The sequence below is a fragment of the Megascapheus bottae genome, chromosome 16, assembly GCF_031878675.1.
Source record: "Megascapheus bottae isolate mThoBot1 chromosome 16, mThoBot2.hap1, whole genome shotgun sequence".
NCBI classification, from domain to species: domain Eukaryota; kingdom Metazoa; phylum Chordata; class Mammalia; order Rodentia; family Geomyidae; genus Megascapheus; species Megascapheus bottae.
In genome coordinates, this window is record NC_143524.1 from 42,595,072 (window position 1) to 42,617,613 (window position 22,542).

At 39.2% G+C, this 22,542-nt stretch overlaps 1 protein-coding gene and 1 non-coding gene across 4 annotated transcripts in view; both read right to left on the minus strand.

Moving 5' to 3' along the window:
• Stim1 (stromal interaction molecule 1) overlaps positions 1–22,542 on the minus strand; it is a 168,261-nt gene that overhangs the window by 18,720 nt on the left and 126,999 nt on the right. For all 3 annotated transcript variants that reach the window (XM_090348303.1, XM_090348302.1, XM_090348305.1), the window contains exons 4-6: positions 18,510–18,621; positions 14,339–14,454; positions 1,974–2,151 (exon numbers count right to left, since the gene is read on the minus strand). In XM_090348303.1, coding sequence (XP_090204429.1) covers positions 1,974–2,151; positions 14,339–14,454; positions 18,510–18,621 — 406 coding nt within the window. The remainder of the gene's footprint in view (positions 1–1,973; positions 2,152–14,338; positions 14,455–18,509; positions 18,622–22,542) is intronic.
• On the minus strand, positions 20,761–20,862 carry LOC150053434 (U6 spliceosomal RNA). Its single transcript, XR_016538202.1, has one exon. It is a non-coding gene; the product is annotated as a U6 spliceosomal RNA (small nuclear RNA).

A 22,542-nucleotide genomic window follows, 5' to 3' on the forward strand; every position in this document is an offset into this window, starting at 1 on the left:
CCTGTGGGGGAGGGATGTCTGTCTTCTTCCAAGTGCCATAGAGGTCATTAAGCTCAGGAGGCCCTGGGGAATAGGGAGAGCTGGGAGCTTAAGTTTTATCCCCAAACTTGGAATGTCTCCTGCTAAGATTCTTTTGTCTTTGGAATGAAAACAGAGCATGTTTTTCAGACAAATGAAATATGGGATTGTTCAAACAGCAGTAGTTAGACCCTAGTTGGCAAAGGGTCTAGGAACAAGAGGTCTGGCAGAGCAGTCATGAATCAGCTTAAAAATCAGCCCCTTTTTGCCCTCTAGAAGCCTAGCCTATGGAAATGAATCTATCTGGTAGGGCTCCAGGAGTGTCGAAATTCCTAGCTTGTTATTCACATGGGACCCTTAGCAAGCCTTCATTTATTCTTCTCTAAAATAGGGTAATCGTACCTGCTTTGGAAAGTGGTGGTGACCAAAAGCATTAGCACAATTAAGTAAATAAAAAGTACCTGGCTCATAAGAAATCATTACCCCACTCCAGCAAAGAAAATAGTTTCTATCATTTAAAATAACAAAAACAACAACAAAAATACCAGGCTTCATTCCTTTTACAGAGATTTCTAAAAAGACTTCCCAACTACAGTTTCCAGGCTGCCAAAGTCATTTTCTAAAAAACAAATCTTGAAATAGGCTTCTCCCCTTTCCAAAAGTAAAACAAGCTGTGCATTGGTAGCTCACACCTGTAATCCTAGCTACTCAGAAGGTTGAGATCTGAGGACCACTGTTTGAAGCCATCCTAGGCAACAAAATCCATAAAACTCTTATCTCCAATTAATTATCAAAAAGCTGGAAGTAGAGCTATGGCTGAAGTGATAGAAAGGAAGGTTTGAGCAAAAAAAGGCTCAGGGACAGTGCCCAGGCCAATTTCAAACCCAGAACCAGCAAAAGAAAAATAAATAAATTAAACCTGCACTGACTATTAAATATCACTGTGTGTGCCATAAGGTCCCAGGGATCTGTCTCCTACCAATATTCAACTGTAACTCAGAACCTCATTACCCATCCTTCCTCAGAATCTTAGACCTACTCTGCTCCCGGATCTATGGTTTTCTATTCCCTAGAGTTCTTATGCCATTGGGTGATAAGTCTACATTGAGTGACCTTACTGCTCCCCTCCTTTTTTTTTTGGTTGGTCGTGGGGCTTGAACTCTGGGCCTGGGCGTTGTCCCTGAGCACTTCAGCTCAAGACTACCACCTTACCCCTGGAGCCACAGTGCCACTTCTCTCTTATGAGATCTTTGTTGCCCCCAAGAGCAATGGTTCCTGGTGATTTCCAGCACAAACCTAGCTTCTATTTTTGTAGCTAAATCTTCTGCCTCTGTTTTTAAATCCTTTTCAACAGAATCCCACAGAAGTAGAGATAAGAGTACTCTTCTAGAAAAGTATGATGTTCTCCTAGTTCAAGTCCCATGTTACTCATGAGGAATTATGTGCTAGAAGGAAAGGACTGACTCAAAGTCATGCAGGTCAATACTGTATGACAATGTTAATATATATGACCCAAATTCATATAAGTCAATATTTGTTTGGTTTAGACTCCGTACAAGGAAAACCTACAGTTTATAGAAAAGAAAGATTCATGAAGTTTTTTGTTTTGTTTTGTTTTGTGGAAACAGTAGAAAACGTGTAACTGTTTAGATGGGATAAACAAAGGGAAAGGAACAGAATGGCAGCCATCCAATCAGGGAAAGTTCAAGACAGCTACTTACTTCTCCCTCTGAAGCTCAGAGGGAAAAAAGATAGAAGCAAACTTCTCTTCAACAGGAATAATTGTCCAGGACAACTGGAATAGCAGGAAGTGAGGCTCTTGGGGAAGTTCTAGGAGGAAGATACAGCCCTGGCAGCCTTGTCAGCATAGTTTCAGATGGCTAGGTGGTCTAAGAAAATAGGTAGCTCTCAAGAGCTGGCAGCACCAGGGCTGTGGGGAAGGGGTAGGGCCTTACCTTTCCTGAAGGTCGTGGAGACTCTGCTCAGCTCGGTGTAAGCCTTCCAAATCCTTCATCATCTTCTTCATGTGTTCCTTGGAGTAACGATTCTGGATATAGGCAAACCAGCAGCCGCCCACACCAATAACAATAGACACTACCAGCATGAAGTCCTTGAGGTGATTATGGCGTGTCACTGCCAGAAAAGGGAGGGCATAGTGAGTCAGGATGTCCACAGCAGACTCAGCCTTGAGGACTCACTGCATCTCTACCTCCATGATGTCTCCCAGGAAAGAGACAGCCTTTCGCTTTTTAGACACATACTTGCCACAAACTATCATAGTAATTTTAATGCCTATCCCTCCACTAGTCAAAGCGTGGTTAACACCTGAGATTTATTAATTCATATTTTCCTAATACACAATGAAGAAAACAGTGCCTGTTTAATACATCTCAGCCAACTCTGAGTTGGGATAAGCCCACATGTCCAGATAGAGTAACTTCCACCCTATAGGGGAAGCAATGGTAAAGCAAAAAGAGATGGCTGGTACAAATCAATGTCAATAGAACACAGGATCTGGCTATGCAGCTAAGGTTATGTAGGAGCTGAGTATCCTAAACTTCAAAATCATTCTAAGCACAAGATCCAAAGCTCAGATTAGATAAAGGTCTGAAAGAATTCTCAATCTATGAAGAATACATCTAAGCTGAAGCTCAATGAAGGACAGAAAAATGCAGAGAAGCATCAAGAAATTGGTCTCTCAGGTGGGCACAGGTGGCTCACTCCTTTAATCCTAGCTACTCAGGAGGCTGAGATCTGAGGATCAAGGTTCAGAGCCAGCCCAGGCACAAAAGGACCTGAGAATCCTATCTCCAATTAATCTCTAGAAATCTCAAGGGTAGGGCTGTAGCTTTGAGCTGAAGAGCTCAGGGACAGCACCCAGGCTGAGTTCAAGCCCTATAACCCACACACACAAAAAAAGTCTCTCTGCTTCTTGACTGCCATGAATCCAGCACACCCTTCTGCCTCACCACAGGTCCAGAAACATGGAACTAGCTGATATCTGACCGCTATCTCTGAAACTGTGAGCCAAAATAAATGCTCCTGAGAGAAGGAAGAAGGGAGAAAGGAACAGGGAACAGGGAGGGAGGGAGGGAGGTAGAGAGAGATTTTATACATACATACATATATGTGTATGTATGACATGCCAGGAACTGACAGGTATATCTACCACCAGAGAATTACTGGCAGTAAGTTGGTGACATGCAAGGGTTTCAATCACTAGCTAGGGGTTAAAGCAATGCCCAGTCAACAGATAAAAGTTTGGATGCTAAACAAGGAACATCACCAGAAGATAAAAAGCAAAAGTCACTTTCCCAAGAACTTATCCAATTAGAAGATTGCTCCTGCGGCCTGGCATTGTTCATAATATCCCAGATTTGAGTTCTACACTATAGCATCGGAGACTTGAAAGAGGCATCACAAAGTTTCTTAATACCTTTTCCATGCTACTAAACCTTTCCATGTGTTTCAAGGTCCTACTATCTTTTTGGGCTGTGCCGTAAGAGCACAGGGAAAGAGTAAAAAGAGGAGTCAAATCAGGATCTAATGGCCCTCTGAGCATGGTAGGTTGCCCCTGGCTAGGCAAGGAAGAGGTAGAACTGGCAGCATGTCAGTGTCAGGTACATATAGAGGTTAATGAAAAATCTAACAGGGCCCAAGTATATACTTGCCACATCTCTTGAGCTACTAAACTTGCCAAAAAAAAAAAAAATGTCTCACTGCTTCGAGTGATCATCATTTGCCTGTTTGCCAGTGTCCAACATAGTATCTAACAGCATACAGAATATACTCAATAAATTTTTGTAGCATTGATTCGGTATTGTAAGCCTTAGAACTTTATGATATCTCCATCCTCTTAATCCACACAAAAGTGGAAATAGAAGAAAATATAAGAAAATTGAAGTATTGTGAAGAATATTCTGACTTTGAGTCTATTAAAAAATGATAGAAGCCATGTACCAAAAGCTCAATCCTAGATACCCAGAAAGTTGAGATCTGATGATTGTGGTTCAAAGCCAGCTGGAAGAAAAGTCCATGAGACTTTTATCTCTAGTTAACCGTCAAAAAGCCAGAAGTACAGCTATGGTTCAAGTGGCAAAGTACTAGACTTGAATAGAAAAGTTCAGGGACAGCACCCAGACTCTGAGTTAAGTCCCAAGACCAGTATCCAAAAAAAGGGGGATAGATCTGGACAGTAGTTTAGTGGTAGTGTACTTGCTAGCACTTATAAAGTCCTGGGTTTGATACCCAGCACTGAAGAAAAAAAGTGACAGCAGGTTCAAATGTAGACTTGCCTGGCTGCAGTCTTTCCTCTATACCATATAATCTCATTTCTATGCTCATATTCTTATTTCTTTCTCTTTCTTTCCTTCCTTCTTTCTTTCCCTCCCTCCCTTCTCTCCTTCCTTCCTTCTTTTCTTTCTTTCTTTCCTTCCTTCCTCTTTCTTTCTTTCTTTCTTTCTTTCTTTCTGTCTGTCTGTCTGTCTGTCTGTCTGTCTGTGTATGTGATACAGAGGAATAAAACCCAGGGCTTCATGCATGCCAGGCAAGCACTCTACCACTAGGCTATGCTCCCAGACCCGCTATGTTCATATTCATACTGTAACTCTTTATGCTTTATTACAACCAATGTGTCTCAACATGAGATAGCTGTTTCCTTGACCTAGCTTAAGTATAAGTCTATAAGCATAAGTCTGAGTTGTCTTCTAAGTGATATACTATAGACATCTTAGAGATGTCTATATTGCTACTACAGTAGTAGCCAAACACCAGACCTTTAAAGTTAAACATTAAAGCCTCAAATGGAGAAATTCAAATGTGATAATAGCAACTGCCTTGCACTGACAGGAAGTCTAGGTTCTATGCTACCCCTTGTCCTAATGTGTTGTAAAATTCACTTCTGCCTAGATCTCAGGTTCCTCAATTAAAAAAAAAAGTATTACTGAAGATGTGGACTGCATAGATGTAAATAAAAGTACCATATTCAAATGGACATATCCAGAAGAAAATTAATAACACAGATGTATTCTTTGAGGAAGATAATCTGGAGAAGCAGATATAAAAATTGTCAAGTGGGCCAAGAATGTGGCCAGGAAGTTGGGCGTTTAACAATTTTTATATGGCTCATGCTTGTAATACTAGCTACTCCGGAGATTGAGATCTGAGGATTAAGGTTCAAAGCCAGCCTGGACACAAAAGGACCTGAGACTCTTATCTCCAATTAACCTCTAGAAAACAGGAAATGGGGCTTGGATCAAGAGTAGGTGGGTACGCTTGAGCTGAAGAGCTCAAGGACAGCACCCAGGTCAAGTTCAAGCCCCATGACCCACCAAAAAAAAAAAAAAAAAAAAAAAGCTGGAAGTGGTGCTATGGTTCAAGTGGTAAGAATGCTTGCTAGCCTTGAAAAAGCCCAAGGACAGTGATCAGGCACTGAGTTCAGTCCCCAGGACTGGAAAAAAAAAAAAGTCCCTCCAATGGAGCCCTGAGCTGAACCCCAGAAAGAGATGAGTCTCCTTCTGTAGACTTCCTAACCTATATCTTCTTTAGAAGCAAGAATAAACTTCTTGCTGGGGTGTGTAAACTGAAAGCTAATGATAGATGAACAGAGTTGTCCTCATAAAGCCATTTAATAGACCCATGTGGGGGGGGAACCAAGATGGGGGGTTAGGGGGTAGGGTAATGGGGACCAATGTATGTGAATTAATGCACCTTCTATCTGACAAATATCATGTAACCCTTTTATTAATTACAATAAAAAATATTTTTAAAAAGACCCATGATAGCACATACCAATGAGGAAAGAGGATCATGAGTTCAAACCAGCTTGAGCTTAAAAAAAAGAGGGCTGAAAAACAGAGAAACATTGTTTTAAAGAAAGAAGGCATAAAGGGGCAATATTTGTAGAAAGGTAAAGGGAAGGTTGAGCTTGCCTGAGAAGAGGGAAGAAAAGAATCTTGGAGAAGGTTTGAAAGATAAGTAGAAGCATAGCAGAAAGAAGAGAAAAGAATATGGCTATACTCATTTGTCATAAACAGTAGAAACCTTGGGCTCTACTAGCAGAGATCTGCAATAGAGCAAAATCTTGATACATAAGGCCATATAGTATGAAGCTAACTGAAAGGACCTCCAGGATATTGAAACAAAAGCCATATAACGAATGATTGTTGTCCTTAATGTACTATGTTATCTCTCATCTCCTTTGCTGTCCCTTGGGTATCTCATATTGTTACAGTATCTCACTTTGTTATCTGATATATTGAATTTATTTGTATTTGGTTATTTGAAATTTGACAGGGACCAAGACATGAGAAAGGGTAGCAATGATTCTTAAGTAATATACCTTCTATCTGGCAAATATAATGTAACCCTTCTATTAATTACAATAATAAATATATTTTAAAAATAGGAGCTGCCACTAATTTAGGAGAAATTGAGGCACAAAGAACCTTGGGAATATATCCAAGATCATGATGCTACTAAGTTATAAAGCTAGTCCACTTGGCTTCAAAGCTGAAACTCTAATTTTTCTTCTTTTAATCAAAGATTAAAATCTTTATATCTTATTTTCTCTCAAAGAAACAAAAGGTAGATAATGTCGGGGAGGGAGGAGGGAGGGAGGGAGAGAGGGAGGGAGGGAGAGAGGGAGGGAGAGAGAGGGGGGGAGGGAGAGAGAACACAGCCTATTCAAGAGGCTGAGATTTGAGGATTGTGGTAAAAAGCCAGCCAGGACACTAAAGTCTGTGAGATTCTTATCTCCAATTAACTACCAGAAAATAGGAAGTGGCTCTGTGACTCAAGGGGTAGGGCAGTAGTCTTGAGCTAAAGAGCTCAGGGACAGCACCCAGGCCCAGAGTTCAAGTCCCACAACTGATTAAAAAAAAAAAAAAGAACACATACAAAGATGTTAAAAACACATTTCATCTCTCTGAGCCTCAATTTTTCTGCAGAAGACAGGCAATAGCTTAGGCCTCAAAATGGACACTCCTTCCACTAGGTATGTTCCTCTAAGCACCTCTTAAACCTAGCAAGTGGCATGTGACAATTTTCACATCCAGAGAGCCTAAGACTAGCTTGTAAGCCTAGACCCAACTTCTTGAAAGCGAAAAACACTAAAAGGGCCATGACCTGCTCAGAGGCCATAGAGGCCTAAGCATGCCTTCCCTTGTCAGAAAATGTACCCTGAGATGGACCTGGTCTGACCCTTTGACCCTTTCCCAAGCTCTGAGGCTGCTGTGGCCAGGTGGTGTCTGCTCCCTCCACAAGCCCTTAAGCTGCATCAGGCCAACTGGCAGGATTTATACTAGGGCTGGTCAAGGTGGCGGTGGCTAGCAGCTCTGACTAGCCAAGCATCTCTGGAGTATTTGCTACTTGCCTTATAGCCTGAGTATCTGTGTCTGCACAGCATAGGTTGAAGAACACAGAGTAGAGCCAGCACAGGCTGTCACTCTCTGTCCAGCATGGGTGATGAACACAGAACAGTACTGAAGCAGAGATTTCAGTCCATGCTTACAAAAGACATCAGAGCCAAGGAGCAAAGTTCAAATGACTCTGCAGGCACCCAGCAGGCACAGTCCACTCTGAAAAAGTCTCCTAGCTTAACTAAGAATATAAGGACCTTTTTGATGAAAACTTTAAAACCCTAAAAAAGGAAATTAAAGCAGAACTAAGGAAATGGAAAAACCTCCCATGCTCCTGGATTGGAAGAATCAACATTGTGAAAATGACAATCTTGCCAAGGGCTATCTACAAATTCAACGCAATACCCATCAATATCCCAATGTCATTCTTTAAAGAAATAGAAGAGGCAATCCAAAATTTCATATGGAATAATAAAAGACCCCATATAGCAAAAACACTTCTTAGCAGAAAGAACAGCGCCGGAGGAATTTCAATTCCAAATTTAGACTCTATTACAGAGCTATAATTCTCAAAACAGCTTGGTACTGGCACAAGAACAGGCCTGAAGACCAATGGAATAGAACTGAGGACCCAGATATTAAACCACAGACCTATGGCTATCTAATCTTTGACAAGGGAGCCAAAAAAATAGAATGGAAGAAAGACAGCCTCTTTAACAAGTTGTGCTGGCAGAACTGGTTAAGCACCTGCAGAAAACTAAAGTTGGATCCTTCTTTGTCACCCTGCACTAGGATTAACTCCAAATGGATCAAAAACCTGGAGGTAAAAGCTGACACACTGAAAACTTTACAAGAAGGAATAGGAGATACACTAGGCCTCCTTGGCACAGGTCAAAACTTTCTTAATAAGGACCAAGAATCACAACAAATCAGAGAAAGGCTGGATAAGTGGGACTGCATTAAACTGCGGAGCTTTTGTATGGCAAAGGACATAGCTAGTAAATTAATTAGGAAGCCTACAGAGTGGGAGAAGATCTTCATCAACCATACAACAGACAAAGGCTTCATATCTAAAATATATCAACAGCTCAAAAAATTAAATCACTCCAAAACTAATCTCCAAAGTAACAACCATCCCATTAAAAGATGGGCCAAAGACTTAAAGAGAGTCTTCTCTGAAGAAGAAACAAAAATGGCCTATAGACACATGAAGAAATGCTCCACATCTCTGGTCATAAAAGAAATGCAAATCAAAACAACTCTAAGATTCCACCTCACTCCAGTTAGAATGGCCAGGATCAGGAAAACGAATAACAACAGATGCTGGAGGGGATGTGGCCAGGAGGGATCACTACTACACTGTTGGTGGGAGTGCAAACTCGTTCAACCACTATGGAAAACAGTATGGCAGTGCCTCAAAAGGCTAAACATAGAGCTCCCCTATGACCCAGCAATTCCACTACTTGGCATTTACCCAACCATCCAGAAACAAGGGCATACTAAATCCACTACCACAACAATGTTCATTGCAGCATTATTCACCATAGCAAAAATATGGAACCAACCTAGATGTCCCTCAGTTGATGAGTGGATCAACAAGATGTGGTATTTATGCAGAATGGAATTCTATGCTGCTGTCAGAAAAAACCGACATCGCCCCATTTGTTAGGAAATGGAAAGTCTTAGAAAAAATCATATTAAGTGAAGTAAGCCATACTCAAAGGAACATAGGCTCAATGGTTTCCCTCATTTGTCATAATCAGTAGAAACCTTGGGCTCTCCTAGCAGAGATCAGCAATAGAGCAAAACCTAGATACATAAGGCCATATAGTATGAAGCTAATTGAAAAGACCTCCAGGATATTGAAACAAAAGCCATATAATGAATGATTGTCCTTAATGTACTAGGTTATCTCTCATCTCTTTTGCTGTCCCTTGGTTATCTCATATTGTTACAGTATCTCACTTTGTTATCTGATATATTGGATTTATTTGTATTTGGTTATTTGAAATTGGATAGGAAAGGGAGGAAAACCAAGACGGGGGAGGGAGGATGGTGGAGGGGACCGTAATGGGGACCAAGACATGTGAAGGGGTATCAATATATGTGAATTAATGCACCTTCTATCTGGCAAATATCATGTAACCCTTTTATTACTTACAATAAAAAATATAAAAGAAAAAAAAGTCTCCTGGCAAAGAGTTTCCTAGTATTTTCCTCAGGTTCTAGCTGGCAATTTTCAAAGCTTTCCTTTAACAATGATAAGTAGAAAAAAATTAAGGGGGAAAAACAGTATTTGTCATCAGGACAGCTTCTGGTTTCTAACAGCTTCACTCCTGGCATACCAAGCTCTCAGAATCTTGAATGAGAGAGATAGTAAGAGCTTTTGCATATCACACCAATCTGACATGTAGAAAAACCTAAATCTAGGCAGGATCAAACTACCAAAGGGTATTTGATGAGGCAAGGACCAAGCATGATGGTATCCCTACATACAGGATGCAGACCTCATAAAGGAGCACAAGATCCTTATCAAGAAGAAACTTCTCCAAATCTTCGAATGTCACAGGACCCTTTATACAGCAGAAAACACACCTAGAGAAAAGGGACCTACCTAATCACAGTCAGTGGCAATTATGAAGAGAACAGACTCCTGACTGTCACTTTAAGGTTCTTTCTTAAAGTTTATAAACAAGTTCTCTGAATAGAAGTCCAAATGTTATAAAAATTCAGGTTATATATTTAAGATAGAATTTGTAAACACTAAAATTCTCTTGTATTATACAAGCTAACAGTTTTAGTATATTCACAGGGTTGCACAACTATCAGCATAGTTGTCAGAATATTATTATTACCCTCAAAAAAACTCCTATATCCATTAACAACCACTTCCCATTCCAAATCCCCCAGCTCTGGAAATCAATGATTTACTTTTTGTCTCCATGGATTTGCCTATTCCAGATACCTCATATAAGCAAAATAATAAAACCACACACTATGTGAGCTCTTAGGACTGACTTCTCTCACTTAGGATACTTTTTCAATGTTGTCCATGTTGTATCAATACTTCATTTATCATTTCTTTGCTTATTATTCTGTTGTATGCATAGACCACTTTTATTTTTCCATTAGTTGATAGCTGTTTGGGTTCTTCCATGTTTTGACAAATATTCTAATTTTCTAAAATCTGTACCAACACTTGTTATTGTCTTTTTTTTATTACTAATTCATCAGTGGGTGAGATATGACAGGACACCTCATTGTAGTCTTGATTTATATTTCACTCTGTTTTATCAGTTTATATGCATAGTTGGTCATGAAGAAATATATTTGAAATCCATTGCTTATTTTAAAAATTGGGTTATCTCTTTATTGTTCAATTTTATAAATTATTTATTTGGGGGAGGGAGTAGTACTGGGGTCTAAATTCAGGATCTTAAACTTCACTTTTAGCCCTTTTGAATTCTGGATAATTCCTTTGAAGCACAAAACTTTCAAATTGTGATGAGTTTTAAATTATATATTGTTTTGTTGATTAGCTTTTCTAAAAGAAAAAAGTAATGTAAGTAAAATTGAAATAGCTAGGTGCTGGGGCCGAGAGTTTCGCCTAGCGATAGAATGCTTACCTAGCATGCACGAGGAACCAGGTTCAATTCCTTGGTACCACATATATAGAAAAAAAGCCAGAAGTGGTGCTGTGGCTCAAGTGGTAGAGCTCTAGCCTTGAGAAAATCCAAGCATAGTGTGCTCAGACCTTCGGCCCAAGCCTACTACTGACAACAAAAAAGAAAAAAGTTGAATGAAATAGCCAGGTGCTGGTGGCTCACACCTATAATCCTAGCTACTCAGGAGGCTGAGATCTGAGGATCATGGTTCAAAGCCAGCCCAGGCATGAAAGTCTGTGAGACTCTCATCTCCAATTAACCACCAGAAAACTGCAAGTGGGGCTCAAGTGGTAGAGTACTAGCCTTGAGCTGAAGAGCTCAGAAACAGCTCCTATGCCCAGAGTTCAAGCCCCAAGATGGACCCTCCCCCAAAAAATTGAAATAAAAACTAAAATAAGCAATTCAAAGACATACCATAAACTTTGTTTTTTGCCAGTACTGGGGCTTGAACTCAGGGCCTGAGCACTGTCCTTGGGCTCTTTCCTCAAGGCTAGAGTTCAACCACTTGAGCCAAGCACCACTTCTGGCTTTCTCTATGTATGTGGAACTGAGGAATCAAATCCCAGTCTTCATGCATTCTAGGCAAGCACTCTACCACTAGGCCATGTTCCTGGGCCCATACCATTCTTTAATTATTTCTTTCTTCCTTTTTTTTTTTTTTTTTTTTTTTTTGCCAGTCCTGGGCTTAAACTCAGGGCCTGAGCACTGTCCCTGGGCTTTCTTGAGGCTAGAGCCTTACTACTTGAGCCACAGGAACACTTCCAGCTTTTCCTATGTATGTGGTACTGAGGAATCGAACCCAAGTCTTCCTGAGTGCTAGGCAAGCACTCTACCACTAGCCCAAACTCCTAGCTCCACACCATACATTCTTGATGTTACATAATTACCAATTCTTTCTAGTTCCAAAAAAATTCTATCCTTCAAAGTAAAATTTGTTACATATTAAACCCTGTCTTCCCTATTCCCTCTTCTTTCCAGATACTGCCAACCAGCAAACTGCATTTCATTTTTATGATGTGTCTGTAGACTCACTCATTTTCTCCATATTTCATATAAATGGCAACAGACAGCATATGACATTTTTCTGTTTGACCTGTTTAACTTAAAATTATGTAGTGTTTTCTAAGCATCCACACTGTAGCAATGTGTCAGAACTTCACTCAATTGCATGGTTAAATAATACTCCATTGCATGGAATATAAGAGGAATATTCTATATAATGTAATTTATTTATTTATTCATTCATATATTAATGGACATTTGGGCTGTTTTCACCTTCTAGTTTTATTTTATCTTGTTCTGTTTTTTTGCTAAAATCAGGTCTTGAACTCAACACCTGAGCACTGTCCCTTAGCTTTTTTACTCAAGATTAGCATTTAAGCCAAACAACTTCAACCACAGTTCCACTTAGAGCTTTTGCTGAAAATAAGAAGAATCTCAGAAATTCTTACCCAGTTGGTTTTAAAACATGATCATCAGATCACTGACTCCTAGGTAGATAGGATTACAGACATGAGCCACCAATGCCCAGTACCTTTTACTTCTTGTGGTGTCTCATGTTGGTATGAGCATGTGTACATGTACTTACTTGAGTAACTATTTCAGTGCTTTCGATATATACTTATATATGCAGTTGCTGGGTTGTGGTAACTCTAAGTTTGAATTTTAAAGAACCACAAGACTGTTTTTCACATAATCTGAACTTTTTCACACCCTGATCAACAATGTAGAAAGAAGGATCAGAAGTTTCATATCTTCATCAACATTATTATTATTATTATTAATACTGTTATTATTACTATTAATAGTTATTATAGCTTTCTCAGCTAGTGTGGAATATATCTTTAGCTTTTGGAACCTCTGTTCTGTATATCTTATATATGCAGGTTAGATCATGTACACTATGCAGACTACATGAAATGGATTTTAAAGAAAAATACCAGTCAAACCTGCTATGGCTCCTCCTGCTACTCCAATCTCCTGGACCTAGTATCACAGTGCTCTCCTGATTTCCACAGTAACTGATTTTTACAGATAGAATTCTTACTTAATAGTTTCTTTTCTTTTCCTTTGTTCTTTCTTTTTTAAGACGTGCTCTGACGGTATAGCCTGGTTGGCCTTGAACTGGTGATCTTGCTGCCTTAGCTTTCTCAGTGCTGGAATAAAGGCGTGCACCACTGTGCCCAATGTATTCTTTCAGATATGGCAAATCCTATTCTGATAATATATTTTAAAAGACAAAGAAAGACTTTCAGACTGTCCAAGGCCTCCCCTTCTTGGGGGATACAGAGGAGTCTGAGAAAGTACTCTAGCCCTCACCGGGTACAATTCTTCTGGTGTAAATGTTCTTTCAAAGGCATGTACACTTGTCAAAGGTTAGAGTTTAATAAGGCCACTTCCCATCTTTCAACTCAGCTTAAGAAGTATTTTCTCTGAAAAGCTTACTGGAGAGATTGAGACATGGCTTAAGTGATAGATTAGCAAACATAAAGCCTTTTATTTCAATTGCCACTACCTTCAAAAAAAATTTAAAAATGCACAGTAGCATAGCCCTAGCTCCATGTTCCCCTCCAAAAAATGTACTGGACTCCAACATGGTATTCACCTCTACTTTGTATCCCCAACTGAACTCTGAAAAGAAAGAGTAGCTACAACATTTACTATAGTAGTTGATTATTTATTGTATTTATTGGCATGTCTATCTCTGCTCAGGTTGTTTCCTCCATCTAAAATGGCCTGTTTTGCCATGGAATAAAGGAACATCAAATAAAATTCTGCCTCTCCTCTGGGCCTCAGAAGAACTGAATATTTGTCTAGAACACTTTTGGGAGGGAGGAGAGGGGGCAGTGCTACAGACAGAATCCAGAGTCTCAAGCAAGTACTTTACCACTGCACTCTATTTTCAGCCTTACAGTATTCATTTTGTTTGCTTGCTTATTTGTCTTTGTGGTGCTGGGGACAGAACCTAGCACCTGTGCATGCTGGGAAGTGCTCTACCTCTGAGATGTAACCCTAGGTAGAATGTTCATTTTTTTTTCCTTTTAGAGTAGAACATGATTCAGCTAGGTCGTCCTACAGGATCCAGCACAAAGTAACTATTCCCTTAAAATGTTTAATAAATGACAAGATTAAAAGTTATTTGGCTGGACTAAAATACAAGTGTTTTATATTTTAGTACCAGTGGAAACAGTGAAGGTACTGCCCTGCAGATATGTCTGAGACCCAGCTTCAGTCTAGACACTCAAACAGCTTTGGGTTCCATGGCATTGCTCTAGGCCTTCTCTACATAGGACTCACAGAGAGGAGGTCCAAACAGCACAGTATCCAGGGCCTTCAGCTGCAGCTTCTGCCGATGACTCCGATCTGTCATCTTCAGTACAGTCCCTGTCATCGTGGTGTTGGTGACAGCTAGCCTGTTGAGACAGAGTTGGGGTTAGGATCCTGACAGCAAAAGTAGAGGATCCAAGTAGGAGCATCTACCTCCTAAAGAACAATTTTAGCTTTTAGTGACTGTTCCCCTTTACATTCTAGAAAGTTTTTATCAATAAAGTCTAAATGGGCAGTACTGGGGGGGGACATAAAACATTAATAAGAATTTGCATTTCTTTCTCCTGATCCCCACCATTTCCTAAGTACCATTCCTTCTAAGGGCTACCTATTTATGAGAATTTGCATACTCAACTATGTATTTTCTCTTATGAGAAAATTCCAGGAATTACCCTTTATAAATCTGTCGCTACATTTCACTACATATAAGAAAAACACTCTCTTGTCCAATCCACTAAAATCTCATGCCATTTGGCCCAGCAATTTGAGATTTCTGAACTGCCATAATTCTAACCCACTGTCATTATATGTCAACCTGCTGATGACAAAAATTGAGGTCGTCTCTGAGTCATTACGATGTAATCTAGTCCCAAAAAAGTAACTGTAATTTTTTCTGACCTTTAGCCACAATGTCAATGATAACTTTTTTAATATGTCAAAGTCTATAAACAAAAAAATTACCCAGGAAAAACTGGACTTTGTTTCTCTACTGCTCTTCACAGTGGGTACAGGAGAAAAGAGGTATAAGATATGAAAGATTGAGCCAGCACGGTGGCTACTCAGAAGGCTGAGATCTGAGGATAAGGTTCAAAGCCAGCCCAGCATAAAAGTTCATAAGACTCTTATCTCCAATTAACCACCAGGAAACAGGAACTGCCCCTGCCCTGTGGCTCAAGTGGTAGCACAATAGCTTTGAGCTGAAGAACTCAGGGACAGCGCACAGGCCCAGAGTTCAAGCCCCATAACTGAAAAAAAAAAAAAGATATGAGAGATTGAAAAACGATTGTTTGGGGCCTATAAAGGAACACTGTATACTACTGTTAGGCTGGTGCTCTTTTCAGATTCATAGCTTTATTTCCCCAGCTAGAAGAAAAGCTCACTTCACAGTATTTGATTTATATCCCTGTCTAAGTATGCAGGAACAGCTACTTCTTCTTCTGGTCTTACAAAGCAATCAAGCCCACCTATAAGAGGGACACCTATAAGTGAAGCACTAAGATTAAGAAGCAGTCAAGAGAGCTGATTCCTGATCCCTACTCTACTAGAGACTCATTTGTCTGATTTTTCTTTTGGTTCCTCTCCTAGGACCTCAGTTTCCTTCTATGCAAACTTACATAAAATTAGATGTGTCCTACTAGCCTGGAAGTTCTTTTTTTTTTTTTTAAATCAGTGGTGGAACTTGAACTCTGGGCCTGGGCATTGTCCCTGAGCTCTTCAGCTCAAGGCTTCAACCCTACTCCTTGAGCCATAGCCCCACTTCCGGTTTTCTGGTGGTTAATTGGAGATAAGAGTCTCATGGACTTTAGTGCCTAGTCTGGCTTTGAACTACCATCCTCAGATCTTAGTCTCCTGAGTAGCTAGGATTATAGGCATGAGCCACAACGTCCAGTTAAGCCTAGGACTTCTTTGGGTTCCTCTTTAGGTCATTTCTGCAAAGTGTGATGGATTTTTGTCTAACTAAAATAAGCATTTCAATACTAACTACAGTTTATTGTTTTCAAAGATATATATGAACTGGAATGCTATCTATGTCTATACAATGAGAGGAAAGAGAAAGGATATAGCATTTACTAAGCAATACTGTGTGTCTGATATTGTTCTGACATTTTTCATACAAAACTGTATTTAGCTGGGAGTTTAGCCTAGAGGTAGAGTGCTTGCTTAGCATGCATGGTTTGATTCCTTGCTACCATATACATAGTAAAAGCGGGAAGTGGCACTGTTGCTCAAGTGGTAGCGCTCTAGCCTTGAGAAAGCCCAAGGACAGTGCTCAGGCCCTAAAGTTCAAGCATCAGGACTGGCAAAAAAAAAAAAACCAAAACCTACATCTATTAGTTCCATTGTGTAGATGAGAAAATGAGAATGAGAGCTGTGTAACTTGCACAAAGTCACACACAAGTATGCAATAAAAGCCGAGAATAAACTCAAATCTGCTACATTCATTCTATTATGCCATCCTAGCTAACTGTGGGCCTAGAACCATCACTTTCCCCCTCATGTACTGAATGGGACTCCATATTTCCTGCAGTCACTAGCCACAGCTTGCTATCTTCTGAGTACTCCTGTACTCAGCCTGGCTGGATCTACTCTTGGCTCTAATCCCAGCCTCGGAAGAGCTAGGTGAATTCATGACCCAGGAAGTCACTTTTTATCCTATGCTTTGCAGTTTTAACACAAGCTATAACCATTACTTTTAATTAAATTGCCCAAGAATACAGAAGGCAATACCCCTATATCCCTGAGTAACAAGTAAAAAGCCTACATCCTAAAGTTTTATGGTCAATCATCTATTCATTTCATTATCTTATCAAATGAATACACACTTCCTCTAGGGAGGGGCAAAATTTAATGAATCTCTTTATCTTCAAGGTCCAAGGAGCATGGCATATGGTAGGGGTGTGTGTGTGTGTGTGTGTGTGTGTGTGTGTGTGTGTGTGTGTGTGTGTGTGTGTGTGTGTGTAGTTAAAAAAAAAAGAACAAACTGAATACTAGAATACTACAAGGAAGCCGATGTTCAATCACATGATACAAGAGGAAAGAGAAGTGAAGAAAAAGGAGGGATGCTTACAACTAAGCAGACTTGGGTTCAAATCCTAGTTCTGCTGCCTACCATCCTGCATAAATAAGACTTACTGGAGTTCAATTTGCTCACTCAAAAGACAAAATATAATTCCTTCCTCCCAAAACTGTGGTAGGGAAGCACTGTTTATACACAGGTGGAAGCACTGAGATTATTACTCTCTCCAAAGTAGGAAAAAGTTGTGTGAGAGGAGGCCCCAGGTAGCAGAAGGAGAACCGTCAGCTCAGCCAGCTACATCTGAATTGCAGCAGCCTCTGGCAGCTCAGTGGCTATGAACAGCAGTGTGCAGGTATTCCAGTGGCTTCCCTTTCCCCCTTCTTTTTTGCTGAAGTTCAAAAGTAGATGCTTCTACATAATAATACGTAATCAGAACTTAATAGACAGTAAACCAGAGGGCCAAGGAAAGTTATCTATCCCCAGGATTAAGCCCATGTGCTTGGTACAGAATGGATACCTAGTAAATACTTACTGAATGAATAAGTAAATAGCATTTACTGCACAGCATTTGATACTGGTCTGACATAACAAGAAGTCTAAGCAACACTCCAACCCTCCTTACTCCTAGTCTAAGCCCTAGTGTACTGTCCTACAAAATAGGCAAGGAGATGTGACTTATCTTCTGTACAGGTCATTCCAGAGATGAGTGAGATAACAGGAGTCAGCATAATTTCTGAAGCATTTTCATTAGGGTATTTTGATAACACAGAAGAGGCTAAAAGAGTCCTAAGGCAAGATGGAAGAGGGGGGAAAGGAAGAAAGAAAAGGAGGAGAAAAAGAGAAAGAAAGGGAGGAAGGGAGGGAGGGGATTGGGAGGAGGGAGAGAAGGAGGGAAGGAAGGGAACAAAGGAATAGTAGAAGAAAGGAAGGATGGAGGGAGGGAAGGAAGGAGAGGGAGGGAGGGAGGAAGGGAGGGAGGAAAGAAGGAAGAGAACTAGCACAGACTGAATGTATTGAATCTATCAAATCTAGATTTGTGATAGTTTTACCCCTAAACTAGCCATGTTTATGACCTTTTATTGGAAAAGTTACCTAACCAATTTCACCATCTACATACAATAATACCCACCTTCAAGACTGATGTAAGAATTAAATGAAGTGAAGTATTGAATAGACTGGCATGTACTAAGCATTCAATATGTGGAAGCTATTGGGACAACTTTCAGGATTAATAGAAATATTTAGTGAGAGAGTGAATGCCAAGGGCTCATGGTGCTTTATAAAAGCACACAACAGAGGTGTGAACAGGGTAAAACTTCAAGTTGACAGGACAATCTGGAGGCATTCCCAGTTCACTCCATTCCCTCCATTTTCAAGTGAGTAAAACCCAGCCCCACTCCTGACCTTGGCATAGCATGACCACTGAGCTGCAGCTTCCGGAAGGTCTCCTCATACTGAGGCAGCTCCACGTATGTGATCAGCCACTGCACCACCTCATCCACAGTCCAGTTGTACACTGTAAAAAGAGACAGGCACACCATGACTCCAAAATATCAAGCACTATTTGCACTTACTGTTATGGTCAAACTGACATCAACATTTACCACATTCATATGTTTAACATATCTCTTACCAATACTATCCTAAATATGAAAAGAGTACACACCATACAAATCTACTTATATGAAATCTCAAAATGACAAATCTATAGTCTAGATTAATGACTGGCTTCTGCCGACCCCAAAATGTTTAGAGTCAATGAAAATCTATATTCACACAAATTCCATCCACAGGATTCATCAAGCTGTGTGGTTTAAACAGGTATATCTCCTTGTAGTATCTCAATAAGGTTGATCCTAAAATATTTTAAATCATAAATGTGACTAGGATTGAAAGCTATTCATCCATCTATTCATGAAGCATATATAAAAGGCATACTTTATACCAAATACACAAAAGTTAGCTAGAAAAGATCAGAACTAAATCACATGAGTGAAGCACAGACAAAAAACTGGATGAAGAAATACGCATAGAGCACAGAAGAGAAAGGAAATAACTGCCCAGTGGATTGGGGATGACCTGAAAAAAGATGTTGAAATACAGCATAAAAGATAGGAGGAGCCAATCTGTGTGTGAAGGAACCCATCAGAGTGTACAATACTTCATGGGTGTGAGAGAAACGGGTTCTTGCTATTAAAATGAAAGTGCAAAGAAAAGATATGAAGTTGGATTTGTCTAGAATATGGAATGCAATGGCAGAAGAAGGTTAAAGACATGTCACGAAAAGTCTTGCCTGTGGTGCTAAAACAGCTACTGGGATTATCCTGAGACAAGCCTGCCTCAGGTTGCTCTGGCCAATTAAGGGAGGTCCACCCCTTTTCAGGTCAGAAGGTACAGAACTCACTATGTGTCAGTTCTATTGTGAACTTGGTATACAGCCTTTGGGCACTTTATAGTTATTCTTTTATTTAATGTTGCTAATGAGTTGCACTGCCAAAGAAGTAGTAGCCACAAGAGGCTATTTAAATGTAACTTTATAAAAAGTAGATTAAATTAAAAATTCAGTTCCTCAGAGGCTCTAAGAGGCTCTCACAGGAGCTACAAGTGGCTAGTGGCTTCCACACAGGACAATATCAATCATATAGTATTTTCATTATTAGAAAGTTCTGTTGGACAACACTGATAAAGGTAATTTACTAATGTTTCAACTTTATATCTTTATTTTTAAAATAACCTACAAATCAAAACCAAGAGTATAGCCAGATCATATAAATATATGAGGTACAGGCTCTCAACTTCGATGAGCATTCTGCATTTGAGTTTAATTCTGTTCATGTAGAACAGTTACAAAAGAAAATAGCTGCCTGAATTTTAGAACATAATCTTTCCTATAAATTATTAATAATCAAAATAAACATAGAACTATCCTATGATCCAGCTATATCCACCCAGAATATTACAAATCAGGATACAGTAAAGATATTTGTATATCTATGTTCACTGCTGCACTATTCTCAATAACCAAGTTATACCAATAGCTCAGATGCTGGACAGTGGATGAGTAGATCAAAAAAAATGTGGTATCTCTATACAATGAAATTTTACTAATTTATCAGAAAGAATGTTATATCATTTGCATGGAAATGGATACGCCCAGAAAAAATTATGTTAAGTAAGCCAGGCTCAGAGGGACAAACAATGCATGTTTTCTCTTCTATGTGGAAGTAAGATCTAAAATATACATGATAACATAAACATGGTTATATGCATATGTACACAATTTGACTAAAGGATGGTATACTTAGGAGAGGAGTCCAATGGTATAATTCTATTGAACAACTAACAGTTTAACAAAATGAATACAAGCAAGCTGTAACATGTTCTGAGTAGGAGGAGAGAACAATGGGGGGTGTATACAAATGAAAGAGGAATGGTGAGCAAATACATATTCAATGGATATTATATATTCAACATACATTATATATAAACTGAACTATGGAACTTGAGAGTCAGATGGGATAGGGAAAGATAGGGAAGGAACAATGGAAGGCATAGATGGATCAAGATGCATTGTATTCATAACTTTCTAGAACTGAAACTCCTTCATATAACTACTTAATTAGAGAAAGTTATCAATCTCAAATTTAGACTTTTAAAAAATGTGGAATGATTCATGAATTTGCATATCATTCTTGATCAGGAGCCATGATTCCCTGAATCATTCCAGTTTTAGTATATGTGCTGTTGAAGCGAGTACTCAAATCTAAGTCGTTTAATATAAAAGAACTCATATATAAAAACTAATATTTTATGCAAATGTATTTTTACAATTACAATCCAAATGTTTCCCACTAAAAGATATAAATCACCTAAAACCACCACATTCCCAGACAGAATGCCATAATATAACATGATCACATACTATTATCAAATAGACAGTATGATGGACAAGGGTCATTTTTACCACCAGCATCACCTTCCCCTTATGATGGGAGCAGTACTATGAAGCTCCTGCTCTCAGCTAGCATGTTCAGGGAAAGCTAAATCAACCTCTGAAACCCGAACATTTAACTCAGGTTCAGTCAGTCAGTATATTCCATCTTGCTATCTACAGTGCTTAATTCAGAAATTAGCATACAGCCCAACTTGAGTCTAAAACTCAATTTCATGATTTTTTTCTGATCCATGCAGTACATACTTGCTCATCCACTATACTGGTATATGATAGTCCTGAACTATCATGTTAATGAAATCAAGAGAAGTTACCACATAAACATATGTTCTGAGCATCTCAGATGAATTGTCACTAATCTTCACCAACACAATGTGAAATAGGCACCATTTTGTCCTCATTTTGAAGATGATGAAACAGGCACAGAAAGATTACATAATTTCACAATAGTTACCCAGCTAGAAGTAGATGAAGTCAAGATTTGACCTCAGACAAACTGGCTCCATAACCAAGTTCAACATCATTATGGTATCAATCTACCCATCTATCTCTCCTCCCTCCGGCTGCTGGAAGCTTTCCTTCAGAGGCAAAGCAACGCAGAGATGAATCCAGATGGCATCATTTAGGTCCTGAGTCAGAACAAGCCTGCAAATATCCCTATTATAGATATTTCAGTCTTGTACAAGTAAATTTCCTCTTTTGCTTACAACAAAGTGAGAGGATTTTCTGTCATAACAGAAGCCAATACTAACTGAAATAATTATTGAGTGATCCTTCAAAACATAGCAAATTATGTCATCATTAATACTTGGAGCTAAATATCCTTCAATGATTATAATGTGATTTTTCTATGGATAATCATAAAAATATCCTTTGGAAATAATTTTTAGACCAGGTGGTATTCAGCTTACATAGAAAGCAAACTGAAGACTGTATCTTGTTAAAAGGCAACCGCTGTGTTAAGGAATGAGAGTGAACTTACTATTCAAGGGAGATATTCAAGCCAAGTGGGGGTCAAATGAGATCATGATGTATTATACAAATCACAGTTTGCAGAAGCTGAAATAATGAAAAATGGTGGGAGGAATGAGTCATCAGATGACACCCAGTAATACAGACATGTGGAACTTAAAAGCCTGAGAACAACTGTGTTTCAACAAAAAGATACCATGTAATTGGATTTGAAGTTTTAAATGATGAATCTGATTTTCCTTATATTTAAGTAAAAACTATATATATATATATATATAAACTTAAACCCCCTTATATGTTTGCATGTAACATGTTTGTAAATAACATATTAAAAATAATTTAAGTCAGCACTTTAGGTCCAAATATTTATTTTTTTCCAAAAGAAATGTATACATTCCTCACATTTTAAAAGCACTTTGGTGGCCAGGAGTTTGGCCTAGTGGTAGACTGTTTGCCTAGAATGCATGAAGCCCTAGGTTCAACTCCTTGGTACCACATATACAGAAAAAGCCA